This window comes from Peromyscus californicus, unplaced genomic scaffold (assembly GCF_007827085.1).
Source record: "Peromyscus californicus insignis strain IS unplaced genomic scaffold, ASM782708v3 Scaffold_13__1_contigs__length_99412109, whole genome shotgun sequence".
Lineage (NCBI taxonomy): Eukaryota > Metazoa > Chordata > Mammalia > Rodentia > Cricetidae > Peromyscus > Peromyscus californicus.
Genome location: NW_026294424.1, coordinates 65870258 through 65884728, shown reverse-complemented (window position 1 = coordinate 65884728; position 14471 = coordinate 65870258). Strand labels below are relative to the sequence as shown.

The 14471-nt window shown below is 39.5% G+C and overlaps 1 protein-coding gene across 2 annotated transcripts in view; it reads left to right on the top strand.

Moving 5' to 3' along the window:
- The window catches only part of Corin (corin, serine peptidase), a 211671-nt gene that overhangs the window by 171852 nt on the left and 25348 nt on the right, over positions 1-14471 (top strand). For both annotated transcript variants that reach the window (XM_052735099.1, XM_052735098.1), the window contains exons 14-16: positions 2608-2721; positions 4535-4645; positions 5705-5834. In XM_052735099.1, coding sequence (XP_052591059.1) covers positions 2608-2721; positions 4535-4645; positions 5705-5834 — 355 coding nt within the window. The remainder of the gene's footprint in view (positions 1-2607; positions 2722-4534; positions 4646-5704; positions 5835-14471) is intronic.

Genomic DNA, 14471 nt, shown 5'->3' with positions numbered 1-14471 from the left:
GGGGGGCATTGGGGGGAAGGTGAGGGGGACGGGAGGGGGGAGAACAAGGGAATCCGTGACCGATATGTAGAACTGAATTGTATATCAAAATAAATTAAAATAAATTCAAAAAAAAAAAAGAAAACAGCAGTGGGATTCTGTATTTGATTTTTAGATGTCAGGCTTTAACATTGACTGTGTAAGGCTGAAATTTGCTTTCATTAGGGTTATGACCAGTCTGGGCGAGCTATTTATAAACGTGGTGGTACCTGTGCAGACAGTGCCCCTTCTCAGTGAGGCCATGAGATGATAATATGGCTTAAGCAAATTCTTTATAACTAATGTAAAAATAAAATCTTGAATTACCCAAATATAGCCTAAAGCTCTATGAAGTATCCTAACTCACCCATATCGGTTCTTAAAGAGTCTTTGCTTTTAGAACATACATTGAAGCCGGGCGGTGGTGGCGCACGCCTTTAATCCCAGCACTCGGGAGGCAGAGCCAGGCGGATCTCTGTGAGTTCGAGGCCAGCCTGGGCTACCAAGTGAGTTCCAGGAGCGGCGCAAAGCTACACAGAGAAACCCTGTCTCAAAAAACCAAAAAAAAAAAAAAAAAAAAAAGAACATACATTGAACACATATTTACATCAAAAATGTTACTTTGTAGACAAAGTGATTTCTTCACAAATAATACTACCTTCCACATGACAAATGCCACAACCTCCTTTCATTTTATTTCATCTCTTCTCCCCATCTTTTCCCCTAAGAGATGTTTGGTCGTGCAAACTTTTCTAGCAAAAGAAAATGTACAAAGGGAAGCATTAATGCTCACAGAATACTCATTTAGGGTTGGAGAATGCGGACAAACCGTAGATGACCAATGCCTCTTGTTTGTACTGTTCGTGAACACACACTGCTGAAGGCCTTATGCCCAGTGATCTCTTCCTGTGTTTGCTTTTATATTAGTCCCTCCCAAGAGTACAAATTCTTCATTAGCTCCAAAGTTCTTCTTGCATCAGGCTCCTTTCTCTCATCCCTCACTAGTGGAGTGGTTTCTCCAACAATAGCAAAAAGTCAGACCTTCTGTGTTTGCTCTGCTCTCTGGTGGAATAAGAAGTTTGGGCTGTTGGACAGGAACTGGGGCACTCGGCCAATTTCAGGGTCCATTTTGAATCTCTAGAGGACATCACCTTCAGAACATTGTAGTTAAGGTTGGCTTCCTCTGCTAGCTGAAAACCCCAAATACCATGACCATGAGTTCCTTGAATCAATGTCTGGACCTCCAGTTGAGTGGCCAATGAAAGACTCTCACCATTTATCTCTCATATATTTGGGTGATGAAACACTCTAAATCTAATTTTAGCTTAGTAAAATTTCTACTCTGGTGGAGCATTTTGATCCTTGATTTGAATGACCATTTTTAACAGTGATATTTTTTTTCTCATAATGGATTCCAAGAATCCTAAGTTAATCATCCACTAGATTTCTCTGAAATCTTTGTTGTAGGTCTGATGAGAAATAACATTTTTAAAGAGTATCCTTATTTGGTCTCTGCATTTGACATATCTTAAATTATATTTTCCTGGGAACTAGAGTTTTTTGTTCCTTAGATGAAGTGGTGTTACATTTGAATTAACCATATTTTGAGGGTCTACCACGTGCTAACCACTGTTCTTGGAGAAATGAGCAGCATAAAAAAGGACAAGGGACCACTCATCTATAATCAGACAGGTTGATCTTGAATTTGAGGACAGCCTTGACTACAGAGTGAAACCTCAAAAACCAAAAAATCACATAAGAGTTTAAAGTTATGAAATCCTTTCTTTCATACCCTCACAGGATGGTGAGGAGGATGGATCTTCTGGGCATCTGATTGTGGTAGAGTCTTGGCATATCTTAGCCGATATTCAGACACATTGCACTTAAATCAAATGAAATGTAGGAAGTACAGTGTAAGTGCTTGCCCCTGGGGGGGGGGGGAATGGAAGTCCAAGTTGTAAACTCACAGTCCTGATTTTTTCCCAAATTATTTCCGTTTTTCCATACTAGCTGATGAGATTTCCACCCTTAGATCTCTGGCCACCAAAAAGCAATGGCTTTTGCACCTGGCTCTTAAACGAATTTTGTAGGTACTTAGCATACGAGGAGCCTCTTCAATGAAACATACAGATGGCCCCTCAGTTTGTAGGCTGAAATTACATTTTAAGATTGCACGCATTTGCATCTCTAGGTTTTGGCATATTTGCTTAAAAGCATAACTCGCTTCATAAATGAGCCTTGCATGCTGGCAAGTTGACCCAGGAAGCAAAAGGAACAACTCAGGAAGGATGCTAATGCATAGTTGGTTTTTTTTTAAATTTTTTTTTCTTTTTTACTGTTTTCTGTTTCCCGTATGTTGATTTGGATCTTTTGTTGGGAAAGCTGTTCTGTTTGACGTGCAGAATCGGGACTACTGGATGCTCCTACTTTCAAAATCACTTTATTCATAGTAATAACAGATGTCCAAACTCTTCAAGAAGACATCATGCCTTTATGCTGAAGTTTTTCTTTTTTTATCTTATTTGGTTAAATTTCATCATCGTTTTCAACTGTGCATCTATCATTAATAGCTTTTTCTTCTGTTTCCAGGTTGCAAAGAGAGAGATCTTTGGGAATGTCCATCCAATAAACAATGTCTGAAGCATACATTGATCTGTGATGGTTTTCCAGACTGCCCTGACAGCATGGATGAAAAAAACTGCTGTAAGTACCTTCATGAATTTGCTAACTGTTTTTTATTTTAAGTATCCACTGCCTCACTTTAAATATAAGCTAGAAATTTGGAAATACATATCAAAAGTTTTTAGTTTGCTTAGTTCTTTTGACTAAACTTATGTCTATCAAGGTATATATTCCAAGAAGAGAAATGTCTATAAAATACATACACATATTATTCTAACAATATGGAAAGATCAAAATACTGCCCTGCATCCAAAACTGGAAGACATAAAGTGTAACCATAAGATGAAACAATATGTCAACACTAAATCAAGGTAGAGAAGAATGGTTTGACTTGGGTTCATTACATATCTTTAACTGATGTGGTAGTTGGTTTCCTGTTAGTTAAACAGAATACCCAAGGGAATCAATTTAAGAAGTTAGGTTTATTTTGGTCCAGAGTTTGGGATGTTTCAAGCCATTAATTTGTAGACCCATTGCTTTTGAACCTGTGGCAGGAAAGTATATCATGGGGGAGGGGAGACAACAAAGATGCTATTAACATCCAGACTATGTGTTAGAAGAGAGAAAGAAGATGCAGTGGTCCCTCTGTCTCCTTCAGGGACACGCCTTCACTGGCTGCAAGATGTCCCTTGCATCTTCACATTTCTTAAGCAGTTCTTCAGCTTTCCAATAGCACCACAGACTTGAGCCTAAACCCTTAAGAAATGGGCTTCAAAGGACACTTAACCCAAACACAGCAGTTGAATAATAGGAAATATTCAGTAGTATGTGCACTGTTGTCTTGAGTTTGAGAAGTAAATATACATACGTAAAGAAAAACATCAGAAGATCATAAAATGTTTATGCTTATCTTATGATGGTACAATTAAGTTTTGTGCTTTTGAAGTCTTTTATGTCTGAATGATATGCAGCCATTATCTTTAGAACTAGTTAAATTTTTCTTAAAGTATTTTACTTACAAGTAACAGAAAGCTCAACTCAAACTAACAAAAAATGAAGACATTTATTATTATGTGGATCATACATGTCTTATATTATTACAGTAAAAGTCATGTAAAGTGAATTCATGAGACTATAATAGAAAGACATCATCTTGTCTGTGACTCTTTTATTTTAGCCTGACCTCAGGCTGGATGGTCCAAAGTCAAGAGCATCTGGGTGGATGAGTTGCCTTGATCATATTCCATAGGAAGAAGAGGGAATGGTGCTCCTTGCCCTGGAATACCACTGAGAGATTCCTTGTGGGTCAACACTGGGCAGAGCACATAGAAAGGGGCTTTTGTGTGGATTAGAAAAGACATTCTCTACAAACACTGAAAGCATAGCCCCAGGCAGGGATTAGAAGAAACTGTCTGCTCCAGTTTGGCCTAGGTCCAAGGCTAAGGCACATGGCCTAGCCCACAGAGTTTGGGTGGATGCTAATTCCCAATGCATAAATCATAAAACCATAGACCAAGGGTCTGTTATGGAATCATGTTTAATCCTGGACTAATAATTACTCTCAGATAAGAATAGTCAGAAAAATGCAGTGCCGATGTTAAACTAATCAAGATCTTCCTCTGGGGGCTTGGGATGGCTGGTACGAGCCTGGACAAAATCAGGTTTCCTTTTCATGGACGAAGAGGGGAAATGGATGCTAAGTAGGCAATCAAGGAGATTTACTATAATTTTTAAAAATCCAAAAGAGATTTGTATGTGACTCAGAGAGTAATTTAATAGTAGGATTTCTAAAAAGCTATCTATCTGTGTGAAGAGAGCTTGCTCTCTTCCTGTAGTGTCTGCAGTCTGCTTTCTCAAACATTCTCATCTTCTTCCTTCTCGGTCCCCCTACCAGCATTTTGCCAGGATGATGAGCTGGAATGTGCCAACCATGAGTGTGTGCCACGTGACCTGTGGTGTGACGGAGGGGTCGATTGCTCAGACAGTTCAGATGAATGGGACTGTGGTAAGCTTCTGGTCGCCGCCATCTGCCCTGCATTCATATGCCTGTCAGCCATTTAAGCTAAATGAATCCTAAATTACTTCATGGGTTTTACCCACCAAGTTCATCTATTTTGTTTTACTGTTAAAAAAAAATGACAGTGGTGATTCATGGGTGTTATTTCTAAGTAACAAAAAAAATTCCCCCCAAGTTCCTTCTTTGTTTGAAATGTCTGTATTATATGGATGACATTTTGCATTCAAATGTTTGGAAGCATGTCATTTTTAGACTTAGTTTTTATTCATTACTCAAATTCAATAGTGTTGAATCATCAGTCATTCTTGGATCATTTACATCCCCTGGAAGAGGGTATGGAAGTGGTCTCTTTGTAGGCTCTATGCCTTGCCCCTCATCCAGATGGAATTTCTAATTGTCAGGTTCCTGCCATGGCAGGACTTGAAGGCATCTCAGCTAATGTGGCAGTTTGTAATCTTGATTCTCTGATTAATTCCCTACTTCCGCACACATCACTCTCCTCATTCACTCAGCTTCTACCTTAGTCTTTTGCATCCTCTGGCCAAGTCATGAGTTTCCTGTGTGCTGTGATCAGGCACAAAGTGTTCCACAGATGAACTGCGACTGACCCAGTGCAGAGACTAGGGATCTGGGCATATGCCACATCAACCCGAAATTAGCACCATCCTCATGTACTTCCATTTTCAAATGCTGAAAAAAAATGCATGGAGTTTCAAAAAGCTCTTCTCAATTAGTTCTGCTAACCCCTGGGTAAGTTCAAGGCACTGAGGCTCTGCCTCTGGCCATCTTCTAATTCATAAAGGAAAGTCAAGAACGGCCTGTCTCTCTCATTAGAGGCTGCAGTGCTTTGAAAGCAGAGGACATATCTAATTCGCTTATTTTAGCCTCCTGTCACATTGAAGGAGCACATAACAGGTCAACCCCAAACAGTTCTTAACTAAAATAAATATGAATGAATGTATGCAATCAAAGCAAAGGCATATAAACTTAGGCTTCTCAGGAGAAGAAGTGTTCTTAATTAGGCTTTCTCACATTTTTCCCCTTCAGTGACCCTCTCTAAAAATGGGAACTCCTCCTCATTCCTGGCTGTTCACAGATCTGCAACAGAACACCACGTGTGTGCTGACGGCTGGCAGGAGACGTTGAGTCAGCTGGCCTGCAGGCAGATGGGTTTAGGGTAAGGTCAGTAGTTTGTAGCACTGATGAGTTTCTCAGAGGGCTCCATGAACCTTAGCAGTAATATCTTCCTTATGAATGATGTAGGACTGGAAAATGAGAACCCTCCAAAGCCCTGGAAATGAATCGGCGGGAGGAACTTATTTAATTCTAGGCACCTGCTCTGTAGAGTGTGGACTGCAAATCTGTTATGATGAAGCCTCAAAAGTAAATGAAGTAATTGTATTTCAAGTACTTCTGAAATGAATACGTTCACTATTTATAACAGCGTTCAGATGGTCTCCTCTGTGGAACCTGAATGGAAAACTCTTCATTCCCCTCCCCGAGGTTATTGGAAATTCCTTTTTAGGCAACACACACTTTCTTATTGTTTTAAAGACAAATTGAGAAATAGAAGTTGAAGCTGCTGGTATTTCTATTTATCCTAAGTAACACAGGAAATATACATCAAGGAGTAATTCACCTGTTTTGCTATTTAGTGGAATGAAAAGACCCACACTGGCTTTTACATACCCAGGCTGAAATGGATGCTTTGAAATGTGGAGGCACACTGTTTTGTTAGGTGTTCTGTTACAGTTCCTTCAGCAAAAGAAAGCCATCATCCAGGCCAGCCTGGACTACCAAGTGAGTCCCAGGAAAGGCGCAAAGCTACACAGAGAAACCCTGTCTCGAAAAACCAAAAAAAAAAAAAAAAAAAGAAAGCCATCATCTGCATCACCACAGAACATATATAGGGGGATCTATGCATATGTATCTGTTTTATATATATATCTGTTACTTATATGGCATTTTGATTTATTATGGTAATGATATATGTGAGATTTCAATGTAAACATAGGAATGAGAGAAATAGATAAGGGAATCTTGCAATTCCAAACTTAAAAGCCAGAGTTGTTGGCATGTCCCAGGATCCACTGAGCAATTGATAATTCTTTACAATAATGAGTCATTCAACTCAGCAACTAGCCATATGCTTTTGCTACCCTAGTTCGAAGATCATATCACTACTGACATCTTGAGCCCTTTTCTTCTATTGTAAAGACCCTCATCTTTGGAAATTTGAGTAACTGGTACTATTTACAATAAAAGAATTTTAATCTTTCCCAGCATTAGAAAAATTATAGCTATCATAATCCATTAAATTATTGTGTCCAAATGAAATGGGATATGATTTTGATTAGATAAATGAAAACCTTATTGAAAGTGCTTATCTTGGGTCTCTAACCAAGACCTAAGGGTATTTCTTAATATGAAAATTCAATTACATAATGAGACTAACTCTACTGAGAGTTCTGAGGATAAGTCAGACCTGCAAAGATTTACAACCAGAGCAACAGCTTTGATGAGCACCTTTCACATAACCATTGAACTGCAAATAGAAGAGACCTTGTTTGAAATGTCGCCCTTTATCTTTTTTTTTTTTATTTCTTGCATATCAGATTTTTATTGAGCTAAAATGTGGATAGCAAACTTGACTATTTCAGCTGAGTTTGGCATACTGTTTGTTGCACAACAGTCTCTATTACCTCCATCTAGCACATTCCTGTCACCACCAAAGAAAACTATGTGCCCATGTAGTCACCCTCAGTTGCCCTCCAGATCCCATAAATCATTCATATACTTTCCATCTCTATGATTTTCACGACTATTCTGGGTGTTTTAATAAGGAAACATATAGCATGTAGCATAGTTGCAACAGTATGTACCAACTCTTCATTATTGTTCATAGCTAAATAATATTTCATTGAGTTGTTATACCACATTTAGACTGCTCGGCCACACTTTCAGTGTTACGCCACATTCAATTATCCCTTCAAACATTTGGGTGGTTTCTGCTTTTTTTTTAGTGCACATGAGTGTTTTAAATAATTTCTTTAACCAGATATGATATTAAATACCTTGAATCCCAACACTTAAGAGGTAGAGACAAGAGGATTGCCTCCAGTTTGAAGTCATCCTGGCATGAGCTTTAAGGGCAGTTAGATCTATAGAGGTACTCCGAAAACAAAGTTTCACTTTTTCCGTTTTCCCTATTTTATCGATTCTGTTTTGTTTTGTTTTTATTTTTGCTTTTCGAGACAGAGTTTCTCTGTGGACTGCCCTGGCTGTCCTGGAACTCACGCTATAGGCTAGGCTAGCCTTGAACTCACAGAGATCCACCAGACTCTGCCTCTTGAATGCTGGGATTAAAGGCGTGCGCCACCACAGCCCAGCTGTTTTTTCAACTCTGAAAGTAAAATGTTAATATTTTAGATAAAGCCCCAGTAGACGTATGGATGCTTTCATTTTTTATAACTGTATTTCACTGCCAGGCAGGGAGAATCTAAGGTAGTAATATGATTGAAAAGCCATGATTCTTGACTGAATTCATGGGTAAATGGGTAAATAGCATCAGGTCATCTAAGACTGGCTTCAGGTTTACTTGTAAATTTATTTTAGGGCCTCATAGGCTGACAGAAATACAGAGAGGTGGAATAGGGAGAGAATGAAGTTAGTGGGCGAGCGAGGTCACATTCCTGGGTGTGAGGACGAGCTGATTGGAAAGCCGCTGCTTCCTAGGTCTCTGGAGACCAGCTGTGTTGTACAAATTCATACTTCTGCTCCTGATGCCTCAAACATGCTATAATAACCTTCATCTTTGAGACAAAGTCATTGATTGCAAAGTCTTTCTGACCATGACTGGTCTGCACTCCGGGTGGAAGGGGAAGGAGATTGGCTGACTCTCTTCATTTTCAGAATGGAGCGGCCCCTGCACTGCCCAGCCTCTAGGTTTCAGGCCTACTCTGTATCAAAAAGTTGAATCTTAGAAAGCAACTTGTAATTAGTTCTACTCACCTTCCATATTCTATTTTCATCTTGTGGAGTATTGCTTATGAGCACTGATCTAAACTAGACATTGTGTAGAGCATCATCATCGGGCTTGATGGTGTAGTAGGAAAGACATTTGGGAGAACAACAAAGGACATACCGGTCAGCTTTGTTTTCATAATTGACAATGATACAGACTTAGAGCAGGGCTCATGGCATTCCTATTTAAAGTATATAAGAAGAAATAGTCATCTCTAATCTTTGCAAGGATTGAAAACAGCACTATAATTTAGTATCCAGAACTAACTCACCCTTCCTCTAAGAAGGGTGTTCATTGACTTCTGTGGGTACATTTTAGAACTAGTTCATAAAACTCACTTCTAAGCCAAAGTATGTGTTTTTAGAGACTGTGCAGCAGTATTTCTGGTAGAGGCAGTTGATTAAAAAGATGTACATGGGCTTTTTTCAGACTCAGATTCTCCTATCCATTTCTTAGAGCAAAAATGGCAGACCCGTAATTGTTTGTCTGAGTGAAAAGATTTAGTGTTTTTGTTGAACCTGAAGACTTACTCTCATCTGTAGCTTCTTCCAGAGTTCACCGCAGGCTGGAAGCACAGTGCTTTGCTGGTTAGAGTAAGGTATAAATCAAGCTCCTGAGTTCTTTTGACAGCATATCGATTTCTACTTTACAGTATCAAAAACATATGCACATGTACTTAAAGAACAACACAGATCAGAACTTATTCTGCCCTCTAATCCTTGGCAAATGCAGGTTTGAGACATCTGGCATTTGAGGATAAGTTTAGGGGAATATGACCTTCCATGTCTCCTGGCTCCATAAGCTCTATCTCTACAGAATGTGAGCTCATTTGGAAAACTGTGTCTTGGATCTGTTTGACTGGCAGAATTTCTTTATGGAGTTATCTGTAATTTGAACTTTTTGCCTTAATTTTTTAAAGTCAATCAAAAGAAAAAGAATCATCCTTTTGGAGAATGTTCCTATATTTTGGACAAAACCACAGTCAAAGATACCACCTATTATATTACTCAGCATTCTCTAGTGTTCTCTGATAGGATTAATGCTGTCATTGCCTCCTGAGGTTTACTCCCTGGGAAAAAACTGTTTACTTCAGGATGGCTGCCTTACTCACATGCAACTTGAAAGCTCTGTGTTCACTGCAGTTGAAGATTCAGCCCAGGATGCTGCTCTCATGCATGTTAACCCTGGATAAGTAGCTCATGGTAGCCACAAGGTTTCAAAGATTGATACATAATTAGCTTATCATAAAATTTACCCTTTCCGTCTGTACTATTGCAATGATTTTCCTGTATTCACAAAGTTATATATAATCTATACTGTCTGATTCCAAAATGCTTTTATTAGCCTCAGCCCACTCTACCCCACCCCAAAAACACAAGGCTATTAGAGGCCAATTTTCATTTATTCCTCCTCCAGCCCCTGATGACTACTAATCCATTTTCTGCATCTGTGGATTTTTCTACAGACCACATTTCCCATAGCGGAATCATATATATCTGCTTTTGTTTTTCACTTTTTCCACTTAACATAGTGGTTTCCAGGTTCATCCATTTTGTTGATTTATGATGCTGCAATAAATAGTCACCTGTAAGCTTTTACATGAGCATACATTTTCAAGTTTCTTGGGTAGTAAATACTTAGAACTAGAATCACTATAGCAAATGATAACTTATATTTAAAGAGCTGCCAAACTCTTTTCCAAAGGGGCTATATCATTTCATCCTCCCATCACCAAGGTATGAGTTATAATTCCTTCATATCCTTGTCAACTCTGTTTGCTAAGTAATTTTTTGATAGTCAGCCTAGTGGGAATGTGAAAGTATTTTCACTGTGAAGTTGATTTGCATTTCCATAATTGCTAATGATGTCCAACACATTAAAAAAATGTAGTCTTTCATACTGCCTTAGATTCCCAGAACAGATAGGACTCTCTATCCCTAAGGATTAATTCTTTTCATTTTGTGTGTGTGTTAATGTTTGCTTACATATATGTCTGTGTACCATGTGTATGCTTGGTGCCCTTTGGAGCCAGAAGAAGGCATTGGATCCCCTAGAAGTGGAGTTAATAGACAGTTATGAGCCACCATTTGAGTTCTGGAAATTGAATTAGGGTCCTCTGCAAAAGCAACAAGTGTTCTTAACCACTGAGCCATCTCTCCAGCCCTAGATTTCTTTTTATTATTAATTATCTGAAAAAGTCATGCATGTGTGTTTTGATCAGATTCACTCTTCATTACCTTTTTTTATGTTTATAGACTGGGGAAAATCCATCCTACATAACATAATCCAAGGGTTTTTTACTTCTTAAAAATGCCTACAGTACCAAGGAGATATTTGCGTGTCTACACAGAAGCCACATGAAGCAAGTCCATGGAGTGCCATTACCTTCACATGGCAGCTTTGGAGCCTTTCTGGTAGTCTTGTGTTGTATGCATGCGGAGTTAATTTCTTGTACAATCCTAGAATGTTGGTGGTTAAATATCTAAGTGAAAAGGAAATCTAGAGTTCAATGTGTGTGCTTGTAATGCTTCCTAGAATGTTGTATTTTGGCTAACAGAGAATAATTTTCCTGTTACCTATGGTACCCATAGGAAGAGAATTTTTTTTAAGTTTTTCCATAAGACTACTTGGCATCATCTTTGAAAAACAAAAGCAAAATATTCCTGGTGTTATGAGAACATATGATTATAGCCACTAATGGTAAGCCCTGCCAGGAATTTAGATATCTATTAGCAAACTGAATTTCAAAGTGTGTCAGTTGAGTCTGTGAATGATTTATGAAATTAAATGAAAATTTCCTAGTGAGGTAGAGAAAAATCTCCATTATTAACCGTAATGAACAAGACAGGATCTCAAGTTAATCAGATTTACTTTCTCTCATGTTGCATTCGGTTGTAAACAAGTCATTATTAAAATTAGATCCCCACCAGTGCTTATCAAATCAAAACCAGCTTCCGTGAGTTCTCCAGAGTCAAATACTGTCCAGATCTAGTCTTTACCCTTCTTGTCTTGACCCAGGTAATAACAGGACCTATTGTGAATCATGAAATTCAGGAGCAGGCATTTATCTTGGTTCACACAAATCTCCTAGGGTATCAGATTCCCGGGCCATTCCCATGGTTCGAGCATGAATGTGAATGAGAACTGGGAGAATAAGAACATGGTACAACTTGAGTGACTTTCAACACTTGGCCCAAGAGGACTGAGTTGTTTCTACTGGGAGTTGTTACATAGCAGCATCCTTTTGAAACGGCATCTGACAACTCCCACTGTTGGCTTAACTTCTGATCTCAGGTCTTCTTCATGTTGTCTTTCAAAATTACCTCCAAGTCAGCAGTGATATACCTTCATCCCCAAACTGTTTATCTTTTCTTACTTTATTACAATCTGGATAGAAAGTTCAGTTCTTTTATTCTAGCATTTTATAAAATATCAACCCCTGTTATACTCTACCAATCTTCAAGCATCCCCTGCTTCTTCACTAAATATTAGACACTCTGATCTGATTGCTGATGTTCTAACACTCTGAATTCCTTCCAACTAGGGCAGCTTCCTCCTGGAAGCTGTACTCAAGAGCAGAACTTAACTGTCTAATAGGAGAGCCCAGTCTTATCAGATGCTGCTTTCTTTCTTCCTTTGCGGCTTTTGGAATCGTAAAAAATGCTTTTAAATGCATAGACAACTGTAGCTTGAGTTTTCCTGCCTGGCCCATAGTCAGGACAAATCTCTCTCACCTGCCAGTCCCACAGCCGCTCAGACCCGACCAAGTAAACACAGAGACTTATATTGGTTACAAACTGTATGGCCGTGGCAGGCTTCTTGCTAACTGTTCTTTCAGCTTAAATTAATCCATTTCCACAAATCTATACCTTGCCCCATGGCTCGTGGCTTACCAGCATCTTCACATGCTGTTTGTCATCGTGGCAGCTAGCAGTGTCTCTCTGACTCAGCCTTCCACTTCCCAGCTTTATTCTCCTCCTTGTCCCGCCTACACTTCCTGCCTAGCCAATGGCCAATCAGTGTTTTATCTATTGACCAATCAGCAACACACTTGCCATACAGACCATCCCACAGCAGACAACTTGATTCAAGTTAGAAATGTAAACCAAATAAAGAATCTAGGTCTTTCTGCTGGAATTCTGATCACTAGACTTTCACCTCAACCCCTCACCCTGTCATCGTTCATGTCTCAGCTCCTACTTGGATGACTTAGAGACGCTTTCTGACCAAAGCGACCTCCACTCTCCCACATTTGACTTCGCCTTTTTTGAAGCCCTTACTCAGGGCCCAGAATGACTTGTGTAAACTAGCTTTAGTCTATTTTTCTCACGGAAATGATAGCCACTGATTTCTTATTTCAATTTCCGTTTCTCCTTGTGAACTCATCTTTATCCATCTTAATGTCCACTTGACTGTGTCAGTCACTTAAACTCTCTTAAAGTAACATTTGTTTTTGAGTTTCAAATCGTCTGGTAGCCAGCCGTACCTGTTCGAGCACAAGTGGCTAGCCTATTTAATAGACATAAGTCAAGTTTAATTTTAGCACCCTCCCTTAAACTTTGTACATTACCCAAAGGCCAACACACAAAGGGCTGTGCAGATTCCTAATCGCAGGGCACAGTAATCCTTTGAAATAAAATATTCCAGTTAATGGCCCTGGTGGATAAATGGTAGGCAAACCATTTATCGGCGTTCCCCTTCTCCTCTGGAACACACTTCCCTTGCGTCTCATGTTCGTGTTTCACTGTCCGTTTATCCCTGGAAGACAAATGAGTGCGAACATCTTTGAACAGGACCTTCTCTTCTTGGCTGAGGTGAAGGGACATTAATCAAAACCAGATGACAGTACCTCACTCCCAGGCTCTTGTGGGTGGCATGGAGATACTTAAAATTCTTCAGCAAGATTTCTTTCAGTCGGACTTGGGAACTTGCTTCCTCTTTGGTCACGATATTGATTGAATGTTTGGTTTATAGCTACTTGTAGAAAAGTCAGCTGAGGACGAGAAAACCACTACTTCGTCTTCCTCCCTCCCCTGATGTGAAGGGAAATGGAGATGAGAGAGCTAGAGCCTCAAGGGTGCTCATTTCCACGGCACCAGGTTTTGGAAGATGAGCACATCCCTTTAGAGGCCGCTCTCACCTCTACTCGTTGACACTCGGGTATCGCTGACACTCGGGTATTGTTGACACTCGGGTATTGCAGTGCTGGCATCTGCATGTAATCAACTATTGTTTTTTGATGTAGTGCTGTATTAACCCACAATTTAAAATTTTCTGAATTTTGGATTCTTTATCTAGAGAGCCCCATGTTGTTTACATTTTCTTTTTTTTTTCTTTTTTGGTTTTTCGAGACAAAACTTCTATGTAGTTTTGGTGCCTGTCCTGGATCTCGCTCTGTAGACCAGGCTGGCCTCAAACTCACAGAGATCCACCTGGCTCTGCCTCCCGAGTGCTGGGATTAGAGGCGTGCGCCACTGTTGCCAGGCTTGTTTACATTTCTTACTTGAATCAAGTTGTCTATGTGTTTAAAAGCATTTTCTGTGATTCCAAAAGCCACAAAGGAAGGAAGAAAGGGGCATCTGATGAGACAAGGCACTCCCAGTAGACAGTTAAGTTCCACTCTTGCTTACAGCTTCCTGAAGAAAGAAAATGGCACACTGAAATAGAAACTGGTAACTTCTAGCCTTACACAACGATTAAAAATAAGCAGAAAAGCGATCAGCATAAGAGCAATCAGCATTTTCTTTAAAACCAAGGTGCTGTCAATAAAAGGCTTGAGTCTCATGTGTC